The following is a 27,868-nucleotide window of genomic DNA, read 5'->3' on the forward strand; positions in this document are numbered from 1 at the left end:
CGCCGTAACCGTGGATGTATTCGTGATTTCCTTCTCTGAATCTGTTTTTCTGTCTATCTGTCTTTCTACATGACAAAGGATTATAAGCCTAGATTGAACACACCAGCCTGCAAATGTTTGTAAGTTCAATAAAGCAATAATTAACAATAAACAGTCCTTTTATATAAAGATAGAATCTGCCTTTACAAAACAAGGCTGGAAAAACTTTCGGAAATCGGAGATGAATAATCATTTGCAAATAAAGAGTAGAAAGCGTTCTCAAACCGAGGATAAATTCACCTTCGTAATGTTTATTTTAGATTTTGTGACCATCACTGAAACAAGGTTTATTTGCTCAGGCTTTCATGTACTTTCTTTAACACTTGTTATAAGTTGGCCTGAAGGTTAGAATGGAAGTTAGAATAAAAATAAGGCAAAAACAAGGTGGCTTACTGTAAAAGCTAAAAAATGCGATTTTTTTTTTTTTTTTTTTGGTAAAGTTTTTGGAATGCTTTAATTCAATCCTTAAGGAAACAACTTTGTCGACTAATATTTCGACTAAATTTACAAAAAAAGATTAATTAGTCTACCTTTCTATGCCCACCAATAAAAAATGAAAATTCAACTTTAGCTTCAAAGTTACTGTGTTATCTGTGTTTTAATTCCAAATAAAGTACTTGAGTGGCTTTTGATTTGTATTAACTATATTTTAATTCTTACCACGTTCTTTCATAGCTTCCGTTTTAAAGTCTATGAAATATATTTTTTATGTAAATATTTTAACTCTGACAAATATTATAATTATATGAATGGGGTGCCATTAGGGCAATTTTTAAACTAATTAAGGTGCCGCTACTTAATAAAAAATTTGCGAAATTCCGAAAAAGGCCATATTTTGAAATCTGTACTTTATTTGATTTAGAACAATATTTTTTTAATAGTCATGGATTAACTTTTGAGAGGGCTGGGTTTGGTTCTTTTAATGATTACTGCTTCTTTAAAGAAATTTTTTTAAATTCATACATGCCTTAAAATGACCTATTTTCGTGCGGAAAATTTGAATCTTATTATATACAAATCAAATCAAATATATTCTTTTTAAGCGAAAATATAATTTATAATTTGGATCTCTTTTCAAACGTTTTGAATCAGGCTAAAGAGTCCTGATCGTACTTTTGGTTGTTCAAAATTAGCCCATTACTTTACGATTTCTACGAGTATGTGTTTTTACCTTTTATAACCCATGCATAACATTTTTTAAAAAGTCATTATAAAGCGGGAAAAATCCTTCATATCAAATTCCCTTTCATCTACATTGTAAATAACTGTATTTTACAGGAGGAAAAAAAATTTTCACGGGAAAAAACTGTTACAGAAAGATATGCATTTTTTTCTGTTTTTAATCGTTGTCCACGATTTGTAAAAATTTCTTTTTTTTCTTTTTTACTAATTTTATCTGTAAATTATAATCTTAATTGATGGTTTAAAACTTTTCTGTTGACAAAACGGCTTTTCTCTGTTTTTCAAACTAATGATAAATAAATTAAAACAGTCAACTCATATTCCAATTCTTGTCATTTTGTTTTGCGTACCGTTACCTTACCTTTTTTTTCAAATCATCTTACAATTGTTTTTTATACTTGCTCTTACTTTTCAGAAATTATTTTATAACTTTGAACATCGTCTAAATGAAACCGAGATTCAACTTTATTGTCAAATTGATACCAAAATGAATCGAAATTCTCACTATCACAATTTCTTCATAATAAAACACGTGAGTTGCAGTGGCGCAAGGAACAAAGCACGCTAAATTTTAATATACCAATGGAAGTGAAACGGAATTTGCATTAAAAGTTTATCCCGCCTTATAGCGTCCTCTTAAGATGCTTACGACTAGGCCCTTTTAACTTTTTCTCTGATTAAGTCTCTTTAATAACAACTATAAAATTATCGAAATTGATGAGAAATGTACACATACATATTCCTGTTCACTCCGAATTGGAGCACGAGGCTTTTACCACAGTTTTCCATCTCACTCTATTTGTGGCCATATATCTTACCTCTGTCCATGTCTTTCCCATTGTTTTTAATTCATTTACAATCATATTACTCTACGTTATTTTTAGGTCTTCCTCTTTTTCTATTGCCCTGAGGGTTCCAATCAAAAAAAAATTTGTTTTAAATTTTTCAGGTTTGCGTAGAACATGACCAATCCATTCCCCTTTAAATCCTTAGAAAAACGAAGCAGAAACCGATTGATCTGGAAATTAACAAAATAAGAATCGTACTTATATTACAAACAAAGTTTTTTTCTCATTTCAATACAATTTCATGAAAAGATGCGCAAAATTTGGTAATTGGAACAGATCAATTCTGTGTTAAAAAAGCTTTCTTTATGAATGTTAAATTTAAAATACATCTATATCAGGAGTTTCCAACTTACATGAGGCCGGGGGCCACAATTAAAAACACCAGTCAAACGGCAGGTCGCAACTTTATCAAAATTTTATATAGGACTCTTTTATGTTTGTAGAAACGTTAAACATTGCTGTCAGATTTTTATCAAGTTGTACAAAACAAAAGTATTGAATTACAAATTAAAATAAGAAGTAGATTTTTAAAAATATTTAATTGCATTTTAAAAATTCTGGCTACAATAACTTTAATGTGCACCTATTTGTTAAACAATTAATGTGCAACAAATATCTAATTTCTTAAATATAAAACTTTAAAAAGGTTGGTATTAAAACTTACATAGTAGCACACAAAATGTTCAGTGAGAGAATTGACATTTGTCTGCTGCAACCGCCAGAGAATAGATGTTTACATTTTAAATTTAAAATTTACAGATGTAAATAATTTCGTCCAAAATGAGTGATTTCAAAACGTTAAATCGGAGATTTTCTTCGAGAAAATTTCTGATACGCACTTGCTAAATTATATTCACAAAATACAAAAAAAAAACGAAATAAAAACGAGCAACATACACGATTAATTTTGTATTTGAATAAATATTTTCTTGGATGCAAAACCTGATAAACCTGACCCCGTTGATATGTTAAATTTCACAGAAATTTAGAAATTAGGTTTTTTTAAGCAAGAAAAGTATTTTAAACCCATATAAAATTTTTACGAAAATTGTCCGCAGAAAAATGACAACTAATATATTTTAGTTCTCGGACCAACAGCTGGTAACCACTGATCAATATCACTTATCAAAAGGGCCCGGTTTTTCCCCTATTTGTCAAGTCTCTTTAATAACAACTATAAATTTTTTAAAAGTAATAAGGAATGTACTAAGATTAAAAAAAATTTTCTCCTCATCTTTTCAATAGAATGCCATGAAAAAATACTAAAAAATTGGTTATTGGAACAGATGAATTCTGTTTACAAAAAGCTTCCTTTATGAATCTTAAATATAAAATACATTTGTATCATTTATCAAAAAGACCCGGTTTTTCACCTGTATGTCATATTTCCCAAAGTGCTCACCAAATAAGACGACTTGTCAACTGCCAGGGAATAAACTGACACATAAATCTAATAAATGGTCTCACTATCTGTGTGAAGGTTGATGCTCTTCCAATTGATAAATTCTTCCTCTGGTTCTCGAAATAGAACATAATCTGGGTTTCCTCACAAAATCTCGTGCCAAAACAACTTTCGCGACAATTATACTACTAGTAGTCATTTCAAAATTCTTTTTGAAAAGTCATCCCGACAACATGACCTGACATTTTATTTTTTAGTTCGTTATGCCGAAACTTTTGATGTTGCCTGACGTTTAGTTTTTTCTTCTTGGCGTTTTTCATTCATTTTGTACACTGAGAAAAAAGTATGGTCAAAAATACCAGAATATGGTAAAATTTAGCGTATTTCTGGCTCTATGGGAAGTTGGTAATCTTTACCGAAGTGTTTTGCTAATAATTTTGGTAAAGTTAGCAATACTATATGGTTTTATAATATGTTATAAAATTTAGTAAGAGTGCTAAAATTTGGTAATTTTATCATGATACATTAAAGCATAGCATTGAAACCGTTTATATGGTTAAATTTACTATTCAGTTTTGTATTTTTTAGTAAATGTGTGGTAATAAGAATTATAATTTTGAAAACCACAATTTCCAGTAAACTATTACCATATGAACGCGAAAATTACTAAATGAATGGTTTAGATACCATATGTTTTGGTTTTATTGACCAGAATTATGTTTTTTTTCTTTTTTGAAAACCAAAAATGTCATTACTATACAGTACGATAATTTTACTAGGATTTTTTTTTTCTCCCTGCATAAAATACATAAAACAGTGTTGCCAGATGTAGCAAAAAATATTTAATAAACTTGGCGCTCACCAACCACGGGATTGCTTCTCATTCATCACAATTTTCTTCTCTCCCCCCCCCCTCTTAAAAGTTGATATTTTTCACTAAAACAAAAAAACATCAACATATGCAATTATTGTAACTTTATGTAAGAATATTTTTTTTTTATTTCATCTTACGTTCTGTAGTATACATTTTAATAATATATAATATTTTGTTTAAAAAAATATTATATGGTAAAAAAATTATTTGAAGTAAAATAATAAATAATATTTTCTTTTAAATATCATATAATATATTTATTTTTAAATTGCTAAATCGTATCAACAATAAATATATCAACAATGTGTAAAAGTATCTGACCTCAACTCTGAAGAAGTGATGGATGATTAATGATAAATCTTTCCTAGGATGAAATTATTTTTCATTTTATGGTGTCGCCATCTATATGCGAGATATGCGAGATTTCGGGGGGAGGAATAAAAGACACTCGAAAGATATATTTTGAATCGGTAACTAAGGGTTTTATCATTATATCATTTGTTTTCTTTTTAACTTCAAAACTTTTTTAAATCGTTTTTTTAGCTTTTATATAGAGAAATTATGGCATTCTCCAGAATAACGAAACTGTAACAAACAGGTAATTAAATTAGAGGGATCCGCCTTTGCTAGCTAAAACCAAGCCCGTGTTTGCTACTGCTTTACTATCAGTGTGATTTGTTGACAAAAAATACATGATGTTTAAAAATTAGTCAACTAAAAAATCCCAACATATTTTTAAAGCCTTAGATCAAATTTGCTTTCCACTGACTAGGATACATTTTAAACCCAATCATATTCTTCTGTTACCTCCGTTGTATCTTCTTCAATAGCCTTATTTTTTAAATTTATATTTAATTTCTGGTAATGCTAAAAACTCGTTAAAAGTTTTTGATGAAAGATTATTTGTGCAAAAAGTTAATTCCTAATATTATTTTATAATCTGAAATGGTTAATTTGTATTCATTATTTATTTTAGCTATAAAAGTTGACCAGAAACAATTTTACATAAACATAATTATAAAAATAAACATAATTTGTTTACCATTTCGTTATTCTAAAATGGTAATTAAACACGTAATATAAAATTACTTTATAATAAAGTAAAATAAAGAAGTTGAATAATAATCAGGAAATAATTTGAACAAAAAGAATCAAATTTGAATAATAATCAAAATCAAAGACTTAATATTAGTAGAGAATAATTTTAAGAGAGGATAATAAATAAATACGTCATGTAAATAGTACTGTTAAATAAGTAAAAGTAAAAAGTTTATAGCTCTTTATAACTTTTCTTAATTTAATATCTTTAAAGTTTTTATTAAATTTTTGCTGATTGCAATAAAATATATTTGGTACTTCTATTTTGCGTATCATGTGATTTTTCTATTTATTAAAACGTACAAAACGGCAAATGGCAGCTATTATGATATATACAGCGAAATTATTTTTCCGATATTAAAAACTTTTTACTTTAATGAGAAAAAATAAACATTGAATATTTATATAAATAAAAATCAGAAATGCAGATTACACAATTCGGCAAACAATATTTAATTAAAATAAATACAAATTATACGAAGAAAAAAATTATTTGAATAATATCTAAAGTTTTGAAATAAATTCTCATTAAAAACATTATTTACATGCAGGATAGCAAGTTAGCACCAACGTGATGGGGTTTTCAAAAAAAAAAAAAAAAGAAAAGAGGGGATTGTTTGTCTTTTAAAAAAGAAAAGAAAAGAGGGGATTGTTTGTCTTTTAAAAATTGCAACTATTACACCTGGTAGAAAATTAGCAAATTAACTTAATTATTTATTTATTTTTATTTTTTATTTTATTAATTTTATTTATTTATTTACTTTTTTTTTTTTTTTTTTTTTTTTTTTTGTTCATGGGGAAAATATTTCTTCAAATAATTTTTAAGCTATATGACAGGCATTAAATACTCAAATTCAAGTTTCAAAATTTTGGCTAGTTTAATGGATAGTAAATTATGGTATTGAATTTACAAAAATAGTCAGTTTCAACAATAACGAATTTATTGTAATCCATCATAATCGGCACACATTTGTCACAACTTATTTATAAATAATCATTATATATAAAGTGGTACAGTTGAAGGGTATAATACTATACCTACACCACTACAACTAGCCACTACATTTCTTCATTCCTAACGACTTCTTGCAAGTACATAAATCCCTCGGCGCCTTCGCGATTGTAGTTAATATGAGCAGATATTAATATAAAATGTCCCCAAATTATGAGTAATCAAAACTTTGAACGAATTAAAGGTTTTGCATGTTTGGTACTTAATGTATTTATTCTAGACTTTTTAGGATATTAAAAGTCTTCTCTGAAAAGAGAAATTATTAGAAAACATAAACACTCGTGAACTAAATTTCTTAATCATTTTAAATATTTGTTGTTGTTGACGTATGCCTGTTTAGGCAGAAGGGGTGCGATTGTTCTTGTTTTCCAGTGGCGCCATCTATGGCCAATAATTCGACTTCTGCCAGACCATACGTCACACCCGTTTATAGAGTGGACCCATTCATACACCCATTCATTCATCCACAGATCGTAATTTTGACCTGAATCAGAGAACGATCAATCTCCTATCCAGTAGCCCCAGAGGTATTGATTTGTTATGGGAGCATGGAGGACTTTTGCGACTCGACAGATTAAACGTGCATCAGTCACTTTACTACACTTTTGTCTTCGGCCGGCTGGGTTCGAACCCACGATCTCTCGGACATGGGCCCACTGCCCTACCAACCAGGCTATCCCAGCCCAAATATTTGTTGAAAATAAGGAAATGCTAAGCAAGTTGCTTGACTGTTTTATATTTAACTAAATTGCTATTATTTTTCTAGGCATATACTATACAATGGCTGTAATTGGACCAGCGGTTGGTTACTTGATCGGAGGACAATTCCTCAAACTTTATGTAGATATTGGTGTTGATCCATCAGAGTAAGTAAAAACAATTTGTTATAGATTAGTGTCTCAATTCAAACTAAGAACAGTATATTATTAATTTTGAAAAAAAAAACAGCAAATTTTCTCGTTTTAGTAATTAGTTGTTGGTAGTTGTTAGTAGTTGTTACTTATTTGTAAACAGAAGTAGAATTTGAATCGGGTTTTATAAGCATATTTTTTCAGCAATGTTTAGAAACGTCATGATGGGAAATAACATCATGATATCACATGTTAACATGTTAATCACAATAACTGTCTTAAAAATGACACGAAGGATTTGTTAATACTTTTGTGTAGCAAATATACAAATGTTTATTCTTTATAAATATTTCTCGCTGTGAAGCTATATATATTTTTTTCAGAATGCGTCCAACAACATATTTGTTAGACCCAATATTTAAAAAGCAATAATTAGATTTATTTAGAAACGAGGTTTAGATTTAATTTTAATTATTTAGATAGATTTATTTATTCATTAAGCAACTTTTAGAAACATCATTATGTGAAATAACACCATAATATTATATCTTAACTTGTTAATCTCGATAAATCTCGTATTAATGACTCGAAAAAATCTTAATACTCTTGTTTAAAAACTATACAAATGTTTATTCTTTATAAATATTTTTCGCTGCAGCTGCATATATTTTTTTTCACAGGTTGGGTCTAACAGCGTCCAGCAGTGTTTGGGTTGGTGCTTGGTGGATTGGATTCATATTTACAGCAATAATTGGTGCGCTTATAGCAATACCTCTCACAGCATTTCCGAAAACCCTTCCAGGTAAAACAGCTGGGAAATATGTTACTTATTTTTGCACATTCTTCCTCTCTCTCTCACTCTTTTTCACGATCTATCTCTTTTCCTCTCTCTCTTTTCCTCTCTCTCTTTTCCTCTCTCTCTTTTACTCTCTCTCTCTTTTCCTCTCCCTCTTTTCCTCTTTCTCTCTCTTCCTCTCTCTCCTTTCCTCTCTCTCTTTTCCCCTCACTCACTCTTTTTCCCTATCTCTCTCTTTTCCTCTCTCTCTTTTCTTCTCTCTCTTTTCCTCTCTCTCTTTTCTATCTCTCGTTTCCTCTCTCTTTTACTCTCTCTCTCTTTTCCTATATCTCTCTTTCCTTCTTTCTCTCTCTCTCTCTTCCTCTCTCTCTTTTCCTCCCTCTCTCTATCTTCCTCTCTTTTCCGCTCTCTCTCTCTTTTCCTCTCTCTCTCTCTTTTCCTCTCTCTCTCTTTTCCTCTCTCTCTCTTTTCCTCTCTCTATCTCTCTCTCTCTCTCTCTCTCTTTTCCTCTCTCTCTTTTTTCCTCTCTCTCTTTTTTCCTCTCTCTCTTCTTTCCTCTCTCTCTCTCTCAGTCTCTCTCTCTCTTTTCCTCTCTCTCTCTTTTCCTCTCTCTCTCTCTCTCTCTCTCTCTTTTCCTCTCTCTCTTTTCCTCTCTCTTTTCCTCTCTCTCTCTTTTCCTCTCTCTCTCTCTTCCTATCTTGAGGTTTACTCACATGTTTTTAAATGATTTTAAATCAATGTCTTTTTAAAATATCTTTTAAAGTACATTTAGAATAATTTTAAATGAAACTTAGTGAAACAATAGTAAGAGAAAAATGTTCTGTGAACTCGCAACTATTTAATGTGCTAGTTTGCACCCTCCATCCCAAGTTTTAAAAATGAAAATTTATATTTTCAATGAAAATGGTGAAAGATTATAAATCATTTTTTAATGAAAATTTGAAAATTGGAATGAAAAAAAATTTCAATGAAAGAGAAGCAACCAAAGCTCCTCTTCCTACTGGACGCTGCGCATGATGTTCCTGTAATATTGGTTCTAAATTCAAGTTTGCGTCGCTCACCGCTTTGGCACTGATCTATTTTAGTCTAACTTCGCATGAGTTGTGGTACTCTTTTTATAATTAAGTTCAAAAAATATTCAATATAAAACTTATAATTCGAAATGAAAGTGCTTAAAGACGCAGCAATTTTGAGTCCTTATCTTTTACTCTTAAATGGACTAGTAAAATACGTGCAATTCAAGGAAGACGATGACGAACAAAGAAAATGTTAGAAAATCAAAAAACAAGGAATATGGTTAGAACATTTTTCTCCAGCTAATGACGTAAAAACAAAAACAAAAAAAAAATTTTAGAAAAAGAAAAAATTACAAAGTCATTAAAAATGAAAGTAGTATTCGAGGCTATAACTAAAAATTAATTTGAATTGATAAGCAACAGCATTCAAAATAAGAAGTATTAAAATGGGCTATCCTAAAAAAAATTAAAATATTGCTGCAAAAGCACAGTTGTAAATTTTTTTGTCTCTAATATGAGAAAAAATAAACCTTTGAATGACAGAATAACTTTTGTAACTATACATACATGTTTATAGAAATGTCCAAGCCAGGAGCTGAACTATATCACTGAATGGAATAAACCAATCAATTGCCATTTGCCCCATTATCATTGGACGATTCATATTCACATCCCAGTAGAAACGTATTCCTGTTGGTTGCTATCTGCAACTCATTGATAATTGATTGATTGCCAGTGGACAGATAAGTGACTTGACGTCAGCTTAGACTGGTCTATAAGCTTTTTATGTAATGTATGTTGACCTTGCAATGTGAAAAATTAATATTAAATTTACAGAAACTGTCAGCAAGTGTGCCAATTGATTTCACAGAAAAACTCTATTATATAAAGTGAATTTTCTATTATTAAACAGTTGAGTACTGTCATTATTACAGAATTATATTGTTATTTTACGAAGAAAAACTGTATTTTTTCATATAGAGTTTTTTTTTGTGAAAATTACAGTTATTCTTTAATATGTATATCTAGCTGATGTACACCCAATATAGCAGAATTTACAAATGCAGTGAAATATGTATTTCAGAAATTTAGCAATGATCAGTTTCTTTAACCATGAAATTCGATGAAACGATAACCAGAAATTGGTGTTCCTTCCTGTAAAAAGATTCCGGATCGATCAAATTACGGTATAAAGTACCGGCACTTTAGGTGCTTCTTCCTTAAAATCTATTTTACCGTAAAATATTATACCGTAATCTTTATAGAAATATTTATTTAATTGGAGTGATTCAGTGATTTATTGTATTTGATTTTATTATAATAGATTTTATAGTAAATCGACTTAAATTAAATAAACAACCAGTTATTTTTTCCCATTGCCCTTTTTCTTTTTTTTTTTTTTTTTTTTTTTTTTGAAAATTGTTTAATGATAAAAGTACATCAAGGACTTTGGAAAACAGATACTTTTCATTAAAATGTCTAATGTTCTCATTCAAAATTTGATCCCTTAAGAATCCATCAATTTGTGATAGAAAGATTTATGCGGAAATAGAGTTCTTTAGCAATTCAAATATTTCTAAATATATTTTTTAAAATTAAGCTATAGATAGGCCACGTATATATTAAATGTATTTTGCCTCCCCAAATATTTTTTAAATAAGTTCTTTAAATTCATTATTAAAACAAAATTTCGTCATACGTTTATATTGTTGAATTAACTTTTTACAGCCGTAGATTATTTCTAATATAATTGTTTTAAATATAATTTTTTTTAATATAATTTAATCTAAACAAATGGAATTTTCAAAAGTGGCTATTAAACTAAAAGGACCTATCTATATGGGTCACCGACTTATTAGGTTTGAGAAAAAGTAGCTACTAGGTTATTAGAGTTTACCGACCACTGAAAATTTAACTGGGACGATTTTTTCCAGTTATATCATCTCATTTGTGGCATGCATGACCTCGCATTACATTTTAATTCTGAAGAGCTTATGTATTAGCAACACGAACAATGATGAAAAACTATTTTTACGTCTATAGGAGCTTCAAGAATAAAAGCCGAAAAGAAAACTGAAATGCACCAAAAGTTACAAAATAGTGAAGCAGTCCAAAATGGATTTGGTACCAGTCTGAAGGATCTTCCATCTTCCTTCCGATTTCTCCTCACCAATCCTACGTTTGTGTTTCTGAGTTTGGCTGGAGCGACAGAAGGTAATTAATAACAATTAATATTTTGGAAATATGGCGCCATTTGTCAAAAATTTCAAATTTTTTTTTTTGACCTGAGACATTATTGACACATCAAAATTTTACTTCTTTTTTATATATATACACCGAAGAGCCATTACGTTATGACCATCCTGCTAATAACATGTAGGACCACCTTTAGCCCGCAAAACTGTTAGCACCCGCCGTGGCATTGATTCCACAAGGTGCTAATAGGTAGTCTGAAGTATCTGGTACCAAGCGCTCACCAACTGATGCTGCAATTCCCTCACATTGCGAGGGGTTAGCGTGACAGCACGAATTCGGTTTTCCAAGTAGGACCACAAATGCTCTATTGGATTAAGGTCAGATGAATTTGGGGGCCAAGACATAACTTGAAAGTCACTGGAATGTTCCTCGACGATTCGACCCTTATGACATGGTGCATTATCCTGTTGGTAAACACCATCCCCAACAGGTAAACCTGTTGCCATGAATGGGTGAACCTGGTCTGCAACTATGTTCAAGTAGCTTACAGACGTCAGGGATTGTTCTATGAGGATTATGGGTCCTAATGTGCCCCATGAAAACATTGTTCCTGGGCGAAAAACCATGAAAATCTGGTCGAGCCCATTGTTATAGATGGAGGGTGCTCATAATGTAATGGCTCTTCGGTGTATATATATCCGTCGTTGAACAGCCGACCCAATTTAAGCTTTACGACTACTAATGTTCAACTCCGTAGCCTTATAATTTTGAACCAATCCAGAAGACAAGGAAGCTCCTGGATCAGTACCCCCAGAGGTATTGATTTGTTATGGGAACATAGAGGGCTTTGAGACTCGACAGATTTAATGTGCATCAGTCACCATTTACTACACGGGGAGTCTTCGGTCGGTGGAGATCGAACCCATGAACTCTTGTGCATGGATCCAGTGCCCTACCAACCAGGCTATCCCGGTCTCTAAAATTTTACTATTTGTCAATAATATGAACTACAGCGAGTTAAGGTAATTAATAATAATTAATATTTTTGACATGTGACGCCATTTATCAAAAATATTAATTACTATTGTCATATGACATTGTTCACATATAACACTATTTGTCAAAAATATTAATTTGTCAAAAATATTATTTAGGTGCGGTATATTTTTTATGGTATATATATAAGTACTGTATTATTTATACTGCAATAACAAACTGGCCTATTCATTAAATATTGATATGAATGAATTAGTATTAATTATCCCTAAATACTATTTCATAAACGGTATTAGTACTTGTACTTAGTAACTTGATTTATATTTTACAAAAAGTTATACTTTTTCTTCTGCCAATATTTGTAAAACTATTAAAAACAGACTTATTTACAACATAAGTAGTCAATCAAAGCTTCAATTCCTTTGGCAAAATTAAATTATTTTTATTTTTATATTTTGGAGGAGATTTTAGTGGCTTTGAGAATATGTCTTCTGAAATAATAACTTTATTACCTAATTATTATATCCTTTGATTTCCTTTTAGGTCTTCATAATTAATATATAATATTGATAATGTTTTTATTTGACTCTTGGATTTTCAATGAAATTTTATTTTTTGCAAACAACGTCGTAAAGTTTGAGCATGCTCTGTTTCATAAAACTAATTCTTTTCTCTTCTAAAGGAATGCTTGTGTCCGGATTGGCAACCTTTCTACCAAAAGTGATAGAATCTCAATTTAGTATAGCTGCTAGCTGGGCTGCTGTGTTAGTTGGTAAGCTTTACTTTAATATTCAATTTGAGTAAATAAAATCTTAGAATCAGAATTGATTGAGAATGCAACTGAAAAATTAATTTCATATGTTAATATATTACAAAGGGATTAAATACAGTTCAAAATACTGTTCAAAAAATTTACATGTTGGTCAGTAAAATGAGAACAAACAAGAATCATATAGGAATACACCTGATATATAGCTGCCAACTCTACTGGCTTTTCCAGTAGACTACAGGATTTTTTGCCTGTTTCTCCTGGTCTACTGGTCTAATAAAAATTCTCCAGGTTTTTGTACATTTTAGAAAATTCCCTAAAATTCAGCAGAAAATTCAGTTTTCAACAAAAAAAAATCCCTATTGAAATGAAATTTTTGCAGAGGTTATTGCTTGCTTGAATATTAAATAAGTATTGCCAATACATAATGAAACGAGTCTCATTTATAGAAATAAATTCAAAACTTTGCTTCGTTATAAAATGTTCAGTTTACTTTTATTCCGAACTCCCTTTTTAAATTAATTAAAAATTCTTTTAACTATCTTTGATGAATTAAATGCCTATCATTTTTTCAAATTATGAGTAAATATAAAGCGTCATAACTGGTAACTAATATCAATCATAACTGGAAAATATTGCAGCTTTTCTATTTTGATAAATATAAAAATCCCTAAAATCCCCTATGCGTAAATTTTTTAGCTCATTATGCAACAATTATCATCAAATTTATATTATTTCGTAAAATCTACAGAATTTTTTTCCTATCCATGTTGGCAGCTATGTTGATATTTTTCAGGATTTTCTGGAAGATTTTATTTCTATATTTAACACTAGATTGCCAAAAGAAGTCATTTTGACTGTTTTTAATTTCAATTAGAAAAACAATAATGATACAATTTCGTAGAATTTTGTGATTTCTTGCACAACATATAATTTTTTTTATTATTAATATTTACTAATAACTTGTTATATAATTGAAAATAATATCAAAAATATTAAAAATTAATTTTAAACAAATTCTTTATACATTAGTCATTCTTTCACAAAGCAATCATTTTGACTGCTTTTGGGCAATATAGGTATTTCAGTCCTTCGTTAATGTGGTTTACAAGATTTTTTCAATCATACTTGATTCTCATTTTAATATATTTGATTTAAAATGATATTTTTTGCCACACATTTAAACATACTTCTAGAAACAAACATAACATGCGTACAGCTTTTTATTTTATGTTTTACGTGATGTCTAAAATGTCAATTAAACATCTTTTTGCAATGTCATTCCAATTGGCATTTCACTACCGAAAAACGTCTTCAAATAGCGTACTCGCTACATTGCAGCCCCGATTCGTGCCCCCAAATCCTGTCAGATTTCCTGAGGATTTCATACACTTTGTTTCTGCACCCCAAAGAAAAAATTCAATAGGAGACGACTTTGTTTCATGAGCTGACCTGCATGTAAATTTTAGAACGATAGTCCTGAATTATTTTGTATACTTTTAGTGCTAACCAAGTTCAATTATTCAAAATTTTTGGTTTGTTTAATGAAAAGTATTTCAATACTTTTTATAACCATCTAAAAATTGTTGAACTATAAACTTGATGTAACTGTATATAAACTTTTATTAGGTTGCGTGACGATTCCTGGAGCTGGCGGAGGTACATTTCTTGGCGGTTACTTAGTCAAGAAGTTTAATCTTCGTTGTGCGGGTATCATCAAAATGTGCATCATCTTCTCTTTCATCTGTGTCGGGCTTGTCTTCATATTTATTCTCCATTGTCCAAATGCGAAATTTGCAGGTCTCAATCATTTTCTGCCTAATAGGTAAATAAAAAAGTTATTTATCATACCTACCAAATATTTCTTCTTCCAAGAATGATTTTACGAAGTTGTAAATAGCATGAGAATTGAACTATATTCTCAGGCAAAACTATTTTGACCGAACTTATACCCATAACCCTAAGATTACCATACATTCATATGTCTGTTAAATTTATTTTCATGCTGTAGTTGTCAGAAGCATTTTAAATTGAATTTGAAACTCTAAGAATCGGATATATGCAAGTGACGTCATCGTAGGTAAATCGTAGCGTTCAGAAGTGAATCAGGTTCGAGACGCACATGACGTCGCTTACAGGTATCCAAATAAATCCAATTTAAATCATACAGTTAGGCATGATCAATTCTTATCGAGTTGCAAGTACCCTATTAAAAGCAAACAGCTTAAATTTTTGTACATTTTAACTACGGAAAATATCAGGAGAAGCTGGCAGCTATGATTTACTCATATCCACTTTTAAAAATTTAATGACAAAGGTTGAAATCTGAAGATGTAAAACCATGTATAGAGTAACTACCAAAATATCTAGATCTCCCTAATATTTATAATGGTTATAATTAACTTAGCCAATGCTTTTAAAATTTTACTAGCGTTTGAAAAGTCCCATGGTAGTCAAGATAACTTCAAATCTAATACTAAAGCATAAATTTTGCTACCACTAAGGGAGCGCTGCCTAACTTTTCATTGGAAGTATTTGAACTCTGAATTTTTTTTTCATGCCTTCTACATATGCGTATTTATGCATTCGGTTAAGTTCTCATTTATTTACTAGATTGTTACATTTTAAAGAATGCTGTATATGTGTTGATTATAATATAATAAAAAGATATGCAATTTTATTTTGTAGCTCTGAGCCATCTGGCATTCCTCGTTTTAAAGGAACTTGCAATGATGCTTGTGATTGCTCGCCAAGACAGTATGATCCAGTCTGTGGTACAGACAACATCGTCTACTATTCTCCTTGCTATGCCGGATGTAAAAGCACTTATCAAATAGGCAGTACAAAAGTACTTACATTACTGTATTTTTTCTTCTTTTCAATGTGTGTAATTTTTCAGTTATTAATTGAATAAGTATTTCTTCTTCGCAGATATATGGGGATTGTAGCTGCATCAGACATGAAGGTCAGAATGCAACAGTAAATGGTCAAAACGTTATCATTCAAGCTACCAGGGAAAAATGTGTTAATTATTGCACATACATGCCTGTGTTTTTATTACTCATATTTTTATCCATGCTTTTTACATTCCTCGTCAGTATGCCATCCCTTTCCGGTACTTTAAGGTAAGGAAATCATATACTGGTGCTCAAAACACTAGTATAGAATTTTCATTAGCTCAGTGAACGTACTTTTCATGCTCCTTCAGGGTTAGCGGTTATTTATTTGTAATTTTTTGTGTGTTAACGAAGCAAATTTTGATGTGCATTAGAAAGAATTTAATAGCTTCATTTTCAAAAATGGTGTCATTTAAATAACAAGTACATTTTTAGCCAATTTCTATAATTTTTTAAATGATAACTGGTTTTGAATGATAACTGATTTGAATGATGATTTTGAATGATACAAATACAATTTTGCAGTTCGGTTCTTAAAATTGTATTTGTATCAGTTTTATATTTTACTTACAAATACGGTTTTAAGTACTGAACTGCAGTTATAACGCAAAAATTTATAGAAAATTAGAACAAAATAATAATTGCTTGAAACAATTAACTCGAATTTATTGCTAAAAATGTGTTTGTTTATTTAAATGATAAGTTTTTGAAATGAAGCAATTAAATTCTTTCTCGTGCACATGAAAACATGTTTTGCCAATGAATAACCTTAAAAAATGAACAAGTAAATATAAAAACTATAACAATGTAAGAGTAAATAAAAAATGTACTGTAAAAAAATTCAGTTTTATCTCAACAGCAAAAATACTGGCAACTACATTTTTATTGTGTATGCTATAATGAATCACTACAATACTTTGGGGAAAAGTGGTTGATACAATTTTTTGCACTAACATACTCTCAATTTTTTTTACAGTGTGGTTTGATTAATGATCGTAATATTACGCTCTAAAATATAATATTGTTCATGGCTCGAGGAACAATTTATTCATTCATATTTCAGAGGGTCATTGTTCTTTCCTGATAAATCAATACTGCTTTTAAAGAAAAATGTTGCAGATATTCACTTATAACCAAGACAAATACTTCAAAAGGAAAGTTTACCTATAAATGAGAAAAAAAAACTATTTCTAGCTTTTTTCCAAGAGAATTAAAATATTTGATAAAAAAATGTTTACATGACTGTTTCTTGCTAGGTAATGGTGGTGAATAGATTGTAATTAGAAAAAGTAAAACCCTTAAAATTATGCAGTTCCCTTAAGTTTTATAGAAAATCATGGAAAATAGTCTTGGAAAAAGGGTTTGATAAAAATTTATTTAGTTGTTATTGTACGATATTCAACCAAAAATAAATGAAATAACCATAAAAGGAAAGATGGTATTCAAACTGCTTACTGTTAAATAATCGTTTACTGACTGTTTTCACCCAATACGGTTAAACATCAAAAAGAATTATATCCCTTCCAACCAGATCCACAGCCAATAAGAATCGAGCTCACGTTCTTCGAAAGTTGAAAGCTAAGCCATGTCATAAGAATTACAAATTCATATTCTTATTTTCCATTATCGGATGCTTAACACAACATGGGATGCCTGATAATATTAAAGTAATAAGTATGTGGTGAACACCTTATGAAGACACTTAATTCCTTGCAGCTGTTGCAGCTTACATAGTAGTACATAGTGTAACCGAAAGGCTTAATCTGTTCTTCTTATAACTGTCTGAACGAGTGCTCAAATCCCAGCGTTGACACCGTAATATTTTCTCCAGTCCTATAACATATCAGAAGTTTCCAGTGTTCTGCACTACTCGATTGGTGTTCCTGGAGTATTGGAAAAAGAAACTCTCATTCACTTATGCATAGCAACCCTACAGAGCTACTTAACACAAAATATTCTAGTACTTCGCATCTCTCGCGATAGACGACTCTTCTAGATAAACTAATTACCCCACATTCAACCGTTCACTTGATAAAATACAACTCAACTGCAACCTAAATCTATTGTCCATTGCCAATCGAAAAGCGTAATATAACGATTTTGATAATATGATAATTGTAAATAGTAATAAAACCGTATAGTTTCATACTTGCGGTTTTTCTAATTACCCGTTATAAATTATTTCAAACCCAAAAAGGTAAAGAAATTCCCCTAACCTGTAACTTACCGTCGGATGAATTGACTACTGCCGGTTATTTTACCGCAATTTTAGAATAAAAATTCTAGCATTGTAAAATATACACTGTTAAATATATTCACTCTATATACACACAGATACTTACACTGTATATACGCACTGTATATATCTGTTATAAAGATATTTCATGAATATTTCACTCTTCTTGTTAGTTTTATGTAAATAATATTTACGTCTGATCAAGTATAATTTTTTTTCGTCCTCCTGATACCGTTTATTCACCCCACTCAGCATCTTAGCGATTTTCATTTTCATTTGAAAGGCGTGTTATCGATATTTTACAGTATCTAGAATAGAATACATGCCCAGTCAAGTATGTAAGTGAAAATAATACATATACCCCATCAGAATTTTCATATGTTCCAAGCATGCCGATCAATATATTTTTCAAGCCTGATGTATATACACACTATAACAAAAAAATCAACGCACCTAGAAGCAATCATCCGATTGCTTTGAAATTTGGAATTGCTGGAATGATACCAACTGGGGACGTATAGTCTTTAGCGACGAATCCCGCTTCCAACTGTGTCCTGACGATCATCGAAGACGTGTTTGGAGACGCACAGGGCAGAGGGGGGATCCTGCCTTCACTGTTGCACGCCACACCGGCCCTCAACAAGGCATTATGGTCTAGGGTGCCATTTCCTTTGACAGTCGGACCCCTTTGGTCGTCATTAGAGGTACACTTACTGCACAGCGGTACGTCGACGACATCCTAAGATCTGTTTTGCCACCGTTTCTTTTGCAGCGCCCTAGGCTGGTTTTTCAGCAGGACAATGCCAGATCACATACGGCACGTGTTGCTATGAACTGTCTGCAAGCTGTCAAACTCTTCCTTGGCCTGCCAGATCACTAGATCTCTCTCCCATCGAGCATGTCTGGGATATGATGGGAAGGCGATTGCATCTGGAACGGAATGTTGATGACATCGTTCGACAATTGGATCGAATTTGGCAGGAAATACCGCAAGTGACCATCCGGGAGCTTTATCGGTCTATGGCACGACGCGTGGCAGCTTGTATCCAGGCTAGAGGCGGGTCAACACCTTATTGAACTTGTTACTATAACTCTGCTGCACATTGTCTTCCTATCCACCAATTTTCGTTTCAATCTGACAACTCCTTCTTGGTGCGTCGATTTATTTTGTTATAGAGTGTATATGTAAGCTTTTATTAGTAATGATAATCACTGGCGTAACTATTCTCTCAGCAGCTTCTCTAAATATTGATACAACTTTGTTAATAGCTGTTTTGAGTTGAACATAAGTCTAATTTTGACAATTACATCATTCGGGGCCGGGATAGCCTGGTCGGTAGGGCGCTGGGCCCATATCCAAGAGGTCGTGGGTTCGATCCTCGCCGGCCGAAGACTCCCCGTGTAGTAAATGGTGACTGATGCACGTTAAATCTGTCGAGTCTCAAAGTCCTCCATGTTCCCACAACAAATCAATACCTCTGGGGGTACTGATCCAGGAGTTTCCTTGTCTTCTGGATTGGTTCAAAATTACAAGGCTACGGAGTTGAACGTAAGTAGTCGTAAACCCATGAAATTGAGTCGGCTGTTCAACGACGGTTATAAAATAAAATAAAATTACATCATTCGGGCCGGGATAGCCTGGTCGGTAGGGCGCTGGGCCCATATCCAAGAGGTCGTGGGTTCGATCCTCGCCGGCCGAAGACTCCCCGTGTAGTAAATGGTGACTGATGCACGTTAAATCTGTCGAGTCTCAAAGTCCTCCATGTTCCCACAACAAATCAATACCTCTGGGGGTACTGATCCAGGAGTTTCCTTGTCTTCTGGATTAGTTCAAAATTACAAGGCTACGGAGTTGAACGTTAGTAGTCGTAAACCCATGAAGTTGGGTCGGCTGTTCAACGACGGTTACAAAATAAAATAAAAATTACATCATTCGGGGCCGGGATAGCCTGGTCGGTAGGGCGCTGGGCCCATATCCAAGAGGTCGTGGGTTCGATCCTCGCCGGCCGAAGACTCCCCGTGTAGTAAATGGTGACTGATGCACGTTAAATCTGTCGAGTCTCAAAGTCCTCCATGTTCCCACAACAAATCAATACCTCTGGGGGTACTGATCCTGGAGTTTCCTTGTCTTCTGGATTGGTTCAAAATTACAAGGTTACGGAGTTGAACGTAAGTAGTCGTAAACCCATGAAATCGGGTCGGCTGTTCAACGACGGTTATAAAATAAAATAAAATTACATCATTCGAGGGGCCGGGATAGCCTGGTCGGTAGGGTGCTGGGCCCATATCCAAGAGGTCGTGGGTTCGATCCTCGCCGGCCGAAGACTCCTCGTGTAGTAAATGGTGACCGATGCACGTTAAATCTGTCGAGTCTCAAAGTCCTCCATGTTCCCACAACAAATCAATACCTCTGGGGGTACTGATCCAGGAGTTTCCTTGTCTTCTGGATTGGTTCAAAATTACAAGGCTACGGAGTTGAACGTAAGTAGTCGTAAACCCATGAAATTGGGTCGGCTGTTCATCGACGGTTATAAAAAAAAAATTACATCATTCGGAGCCACGATGGCTCAGAGGATAGAGCGTTCGCCTTCCAATGAGGTGAACCGGGGTTCGATACGAATTCCGCATCCTGCTTGCACCGACCACAGTGCTGACGTGAAATATTCTCAGTGGTAGACGGATCATGGGTTAGAGTCCCCTTGCCATCAGGCTAACCGTGGGAGGTTCTCATGGTCTTCCTCTCCATGTAACGCAAATGCGGGTTAGCTCCATCATAAAAGTCATCCACGAAGGCAAATTTCTCCCAATACTTGATCCAGGAGTTCCCCCGTCTTCTGGATTGGGTTCAAAATTACAAGGCTACGGAGTTGAACATTAGTAGTCGTAAACCCATAAAATTGGGTCGGCTGTTCAACGACGGTTATAAAATAATATAAAATTACATCATTCATAACTTTGGCAGCTTTTGTAACATTATTTCGGATTACTTACACAGTTAATAACCTATCATTTAATGTTAAATTTCAAAAAACTTGCTTCGGATTAATTGAATTTATTTGGAGAAAAGTATTTTATATGTATATATTATATAATTTTAGGTGTGTTGCAGAAAGTCAAAAATCATTTGCTCTTGGAGTTCAATGGATCGCAGTACGACTTCTTGGTAAGTAATCAAATATCATGAGTTACTTGAATACGCCTTAAATAATTCTTATAATTTACCGATTGTCAAAAAATGATGGACTGTTTGATAAATCAATTGAAGAAAATAGATTCAGAAATAAATCGAAAGATGGAAGAGTAAAGAAATGTAATGTTTTCTGAGTTCTGCTTATGAAACCAGTTTATTTGTTTTTTCCCAGTTTCAACAAAACTTACGAAGTTTGTGAACTGATTGCACAGCTAACTGAGCTAAAAATATTGTTTAACAGTTCTTCTACTCAACATCATCATCAGTTGACGAGCTTTGTAGCTAATTTTGAAACTTGGGGAAAATACTTCCATAAGTATTAGTACGAAATACAAGATACATACACAGTTTTTTATAAATATTAACACATTAGGCCTAAGTCTCGCGTTGCTCAGAGGAAGTTTACAAGAATAGTTTAGCAAAAATGTTTTTTGAGTAATTTATAAATATTTCATAAAAAAATAATTAAAAAAAAAGATATCATTGAAATGTTTCCGTAAACACTTTTTCACAACATTTCAACGTTTGTGACCACTTGTTACGTTTCTTTCGAATAGTTAGTTACTTAGTTGCAACGTTGCGACTTAGTGTGCTGTACGGGAAGTTGCTCTTTAAATGGTATTAGCAGTTTATTTAATTCATTTCATTTATTTAGTATTGATCATAAAATGATGTTTGAAAGAAATATACTTTTTCTTAGGTAAAAATGAGTTTCCCTTCTTTTTTTATATATTTCTCTTTTACTTATTTTGCATTTTTAATTTTGCCTCAATGAAAATAATTTTAAAAATTCCTCTTTTATTTGAAAAAAAAAACAAAGAATGTGTACCAAAAAAAAAAAAAAAGATTGTGTTCCTCAAAAAATATACAGCTTTCTATTCATTTAAACTGTTCTGTTCGCATCTTCGCAATTATAATCCGGGCATTTAAATCTGCTGCCAAATGAAAAACTTTCTGCTGTTGTCATCGGTAATTTCTTGCCAAATGTACTTAGAACATTCTTCCATTCAGAAAACACCCAAAGAACTGTCACAGTATTTTCCTTCACTGAGATCTGCAAAATTTGAATAAAAAAATTTTGTTATAATAAATTTTACTAGCCAACTGCTCTCTCCGTTGATCACCTATCTACTGATTTGCTTTCGAATTGTTTCGCAATTCCAACTATCTTTGCTCACTCATTCATTAGATACTTTTATACTTCAGTCTGGCTTTGTATGTCGTACTCTTTTCAAATGAAGCTCAAAGAACATGCAACACATCCTGGGAAACCTCGATTTGCAAATAGTTTTTTTGGATTTGATTTATATACATTTCAATACTGCTGGGAAATTACATTTGAAACAAATAATTCATGGAATTTTCCTATTGACGCAATTATTAATATGATATTTGATGACCCAACAGTTTTAAGTCCATTTTGGTAACATAAACTCGTAATTTATTTCCAAACAACTTAGAAAAAGGTAAGAAATAAAGAAAGCTTAGAAAGAGTAGGTGAAAATGGAAGTAATATACCAAATTCTTTCTAAAAAAAATTTGATTGAATCAACGAGTGATGTATTTATGACCAATTTTGATTGATAAAATGCATATCTCCTCAGCATCTATTATTAAGTTTATAAAAAAATATATACAACAGTTTGTTGGTTCATAGGAATTGTTTGCTGTTAACCTTTCTTTTCAGACCAACTTATATCTAAATTTATTTCAGCCTTTCGTTGCCAACGCGAGAGAAGAAATTTCATGGGTTTTGTTACAATATTCGTATTAGTGTTTTACATCGCTCATTGGCTGCAATAGTGGCACAACTAAAAAAAAACGCGTTTTGGACTAAGAACAGGTGTAAATAGGAAAATACACATTCTTTTCATCAGCAATACTAGCACAACTCATAATACAACTTGAAGGTAATCTTCGTTTAAGCAAACTAAAGCATTTCGTATACATTTTCCTTAGCAGTGAAAACTTTAGAACCACTAATTTCAAAACTTGATTTTTTTTTTTTAGTTGTGCCGCTATTGCAGCCCATGAGCAATTTAATATAGATGTTGTATAATTAAATGAGACAATACCTTTCCACGAGAAGTCTCACTGTTTTCAAAACTGTCACTTTATTCTACTATAAGCTCTTTAATTATTCTTTGGACTTGTTTAAAGTATAGGTTATTGTTCTAAAAGTTTTCTTCTAACTTTATATTGAGGAAAACAGAATGACCGCAATTATTTTTGCAGGTACAATAAATGAAACTGAAACTAATTTAATGAAACTAAAACGCTTAAAAAAACAGTTATTTAAAATTTTTCTGGTTTACTTCCAGGTACTATTCCTGCACCAATTTTGTTCGGTTCTCTGATTGATCTCAGCTGCGAGTTGTGGCAGGATACTTGCAATAATAAACAAGGAGCCTGTCTTTTTTACAATAATCAACAAATGAGCACCAATGTTCTAATACTTGCATGTGTACTCAAGACATTGTCGAGTGTATTCTTTTTCTTTGCATGGCTGTTGTATTGCCCACCAGAGGGCTCAGAAGAGTGTGAGGAAAATAAATCAAAAGTTGATCTTGTCAGAGATGTTGATAAACCATTGAAAGAAAAGATACCAGCTGATGATTATATTATAACTAAAGCTGACCCAGATGGACTTAAAATTTCTAACGGTACTGTTATTTAAAGTGTAAAAATATGATGTAAGTTTAAAAAAAAAAGTATTTCTTCCATACACAAATACAAAGTAAAGAATTTTTTTACACAAATCTTAACAAACTATATATTATCTTAAATAAATGATATCAAGTTTATATATTAAAACACAGCGTTTGAGTTTCCTTAGTCATTATACTGAGTAGGAAAGTTCTGTGACGCAGAGTTAGTAGAGTTTGTTCAAAAATTCGATTCAGAACGCAATGAGTTGAAGATGTTCAATCGTTTTTAACACCACGAAATAGGAATATCTCCCTCCTTTCTCTTAATAGTGATAAATAAAATATTTTACTGACAAACTTTTATTTGTATTGGAAAATATAGCAATGGATAAATTATATTTTTTTGATCATCAATTTTTTCATTCAAATGAAAATTCATGCGAAATATGCACTGAAAAATCAAAAATTCAATGGGACCTGCAAGTGACGTAGTGAGAGTATCTCGATCCTGATTGGTTATTCAAACGTGGCATTTGTTTATGTTACGTTACCAACTGTTCTTTCCATTCTATTTTGAATAAACCAAGCCCGTCAAGTATCAAGTATCTTAAAGGATACATTTTCTATATTCATTCACAAAGATTTCATTTCCTTCACTATGTATTTCTTACTTAACACGAAGACAGGCACGAAGACATGTAGAACATAAACAAACTAATTATGCATCGAAGTTGCCAGGCACACAAAACAAAAATATATCATGGTTACAATAAAATGCATAAACAAGTAATAAATCTAGGTTAAGTAAAAGACGCAGACGAGAAAGAATTTTCTTTCAACAAATTTGATGTGCTATACCGGCGCTGTATTTAATTAACTTTACGTTAATTAGCATTCCAACTTATGTGGAAAAACTTAGCCCGACTTTAACGTACCATTTTGCTTATTGAAAAAACTATCTGCTGCTGAAGTCATAGGACATTTGTTTGGGTATCAGTGATCATCTTCTTTTTGAAGTGCAATTGGTTCGCGTGCTTGAAAAGCGCACTAACCAATATTATTGTACAGTAGCAATATAAAGCGTTTCTTACAATTTAAACTTTCAACGAAACAAACAACATACAAATTCGGAAGCCTGCTATGATGCTACATAAATAATAACAAACGGGGATATTTTACTCAAATAGAATTAAATAAGGGAAAACACTCAAAACAAGGAAAACCCTATGCTTTATTTATATCGTGATATTAATTTTCTCAAATCGGCTCAAAATTTATATTTATATTATGAAATTTATCAAAAATTTATAAATTACAGAAAATTCTTATGAATGGTAAAATAACGCGTAAATTTAATCACAAATCATAATAATAAAAGTTATTAGAATATCAAGCCTGTGTACACATCGCCTCGCAAAACATAACATGAGCGGAAGGATACACCGGAAGCTTTTTATATTTCTTCAGGCTTTAGAAAACTTGTTATTGTTTATCTAACCAGTGCACTGAAAATGGTCCCTAAGTTCTTAAAATTATGAATCTAGTATTATTATTTGTCAACTTTTTAATATGTACTATATCAGTTGTTATACTTTTTTCTTCCTAAAGAATTTAGAGCACTGCAATGGAATTAGCTTTGTTTGGAACTGGAAATAAAACTACGGATTGCCGTACACTTTCATGCTTATCTCCAGTAGTAAAATTGTAATTTCCTAACAGATAAATTAATCAACTTAAAGTATGATATGCATGAAGAATTAAATTTAAGTAATGAATTGAACAATTAATTACTTCAGCAGGAAAAATTTAACAAAAGAAAAAAAAGAACAGTTCCAAGACCAATGCTGTCAAAGTGTGGTAAAAGACAAGGCGAATTGTGCAAGACCAATCAAATTGTGGGTTGGTCATGACCAAGCGACATACTCTAAGGTTGATTAAAAGTTAAGTATGTAGTGAAATGAGAAATGCTAAACGAGAGCTAGAGTGAAATTTGGGTACATTTTTTAGCACTTTAAAATTTTTTAAAGGATTCAGTCTTGACTCAGATCTAATCATAGTATACTCAACCACAATCTGAATATCATCAGTCAAATAACGAACTGAATTAATGGTTTAAATCCGTTGATAATAATAATATGCAAATGAATTCCTTCAGGAATCAGTATACGAAATCACGATGCATAAAAACGTTTTCGATATAATTCAAATTTCTTTGTTTTATAGTTTTATCAAAAAAAAATTTGAAAAGTGTCTTACTTTTATCAGTTTGTTATTGGTTTTATAAGAAACTGAATAATGGCATATTTTACATCCTTAAATGTTATGCAATTAATCAGTTTTAGTTCTGCTAGCACGCTCTTCTAAAAAAATTAAAAAATAATAATAAGGGAATATAAACTGAAATAAGAAAATTGAATTTGAGATCATTAAAATATATACATAAAAAAAGATAATTTATAATAGAAAACTTTGGGTTAACTACTAAATCCAAAATCAGTGAAAATGAATTAAACATATTTAATTTTGAATGTATACTAATAAAGTTAACCTCTATATGTGAGTTTTGCCATGAACTGATGAATTTTACTTATCACTAACGTGTATATAAATTATTACTGTAAATAAATGTATATCTATAACTTTATGTACAGCTTTTTTATTTTCAATTTATTATGCACGTTACTGTTATGTTGTAAAAAAACATGCATGTGCTTTAAAAAATTGTAAAAAAAATATTTGTTGTAATACATAGACAATTGTCATCACTGATTTTTTTAAATATTAATTATTTCACGGAGAAAAAATTTAACTATATCGTTAAAAATACAAATATGAAATTTTATAAATATGTCTGCTGTAAAATTTAATACATTTTTTCAGAGATTTCGTTTGTTTTTTTCTTTTATTAATTTCAAATTATATCTAAAAAACCATAAAAACACAGCCCTTGCCATTTTAGTTTTTAAGAGTGTTTGTTCAAAACTTATTAAACTGATTAATGTAGTTCTTGTTAAAATGCAATGCTAATTTAAGAATTCAATCTATGATCAGATTAATAAAATTATAACTGTTCTTTAAATTTAGTAATTACAGTTTTTAACAAGCTCTTTTAAAATAAAGAAATAGAAAAAAAAGGTTGAAACAATTCCAAGTACCTTGACAGTGCTTTTTCTATAACAATCCTTCAAGGCTGGTGATTTAAGATTTATTTCTCTAAAATGCTAATATGCTTATTAAATTTTTATTGAACTTCTTCGAATCCCTTAATTTAAATTTGTTTACATCTATGTATTTAAAGCGAAAACTATTAAAATGCACCGAAAAATAATTTTATTTAATTGTTATTTATAAATATGTGCGTTGTTTACTATTTATTTATTAGATGATTGTGTAAATCCTTTCGTGTGTTTAACATACAATATGTCTAAGAAATTTTATACAGGAAATAGAAAATTAGTTGATGTTTAAAAATGATTTTATATGAGGCTTTTACTTTACAAGAACAAACATGCCCTTTGCAACAATTATATTTTAGCATCAAATTAATTTTCTATGTTGAATTTTTGTATTGCAAGTAAAACTTCTTGTACAAAAAAAAGAATGTTTGTAATAAATGTTAGGTGTTACACACTCTTGTATTGAATACATTATTTGTGTGTGCATGTGTCAATTTCTATTGGTTATTCACGACTTCAAATTTTGATTTGTGCCATCATCAAATAAAAATTCAATTTGCTGAATGCTTCCGGCTATTTAAAATTTAGAAGGCGTTTCTAAAATCTATTTACCTTTTCAAGCTTTAATTTTAAAAACAAGCA

At 31.3% G+C, this 27,868-nt stretch overlaps 1 protein-coding gene across 2 annotated transcripts in view; it reads left to right on the plus strand.

Moving 5' to 3' along the window:
* LOC107445148 (solute carrier organic anion transporter family member 4A1) overlaps nt 1–27,684 on the plus strand; it is a 68,833-nt gene extending 41,149 nt beyond the window's left edge. For both annotated transcript variants that reach the window (XM_043049954.3, XM_043049955.3), the window contains exons 3-11: nt 7,222–7,321; nt 7,987–8,108; nt 11,162–11,332; nt 12,993–13,082; nt 14,709–14,904; nt 15,768–15,927; nt 16,011–16,204; nt 21,311–21,375; nt 23,724–27,684. In XM_043049954.3, coding sequence (XP_042905888.1) covers nt 7,222–7,321; nt 7,987–8,108; nt 11,162–11,332; nt 12,993–13,082; nt 14,709–14,904; nt 15,768–15,927; nt 16,011–16,204; nt 21,311–21,375; nt 23,724–24,079 — 1,454 coding nt within the window. In that variant the 3' untranslated portion in view covers nt 24,080–27,684. The remainder of the gene's footprint in view (nt 1–7,221; nt 7,322–7,986; nt 8,109–11,161; nt 11,333–12,992; nt 13,083–14,708; nt 14,905–15,767; nt 15,928–16,010; nt 16,205–21,310; nt 21,376–23,723) is intronic.
* The last annotated feature ends 184 nt before the right edge of the window (nt 27,685–27,868 follow it).

This window comes from Parasteatoda tepidariorum, chromosome 5, assembly GCF_982258835.1.
Source record: "Parasteatoda tepidariorum strain Cologne lab strain chromosome 5, Ptep-v5.0, whole genome shotgun sequence".
NCBI lineage: Eukaryota > Metazoa > Arthropoda > Arachnida > Araneae > Theridiidae > Parasteatoda > Parasteatoda tepidariorum.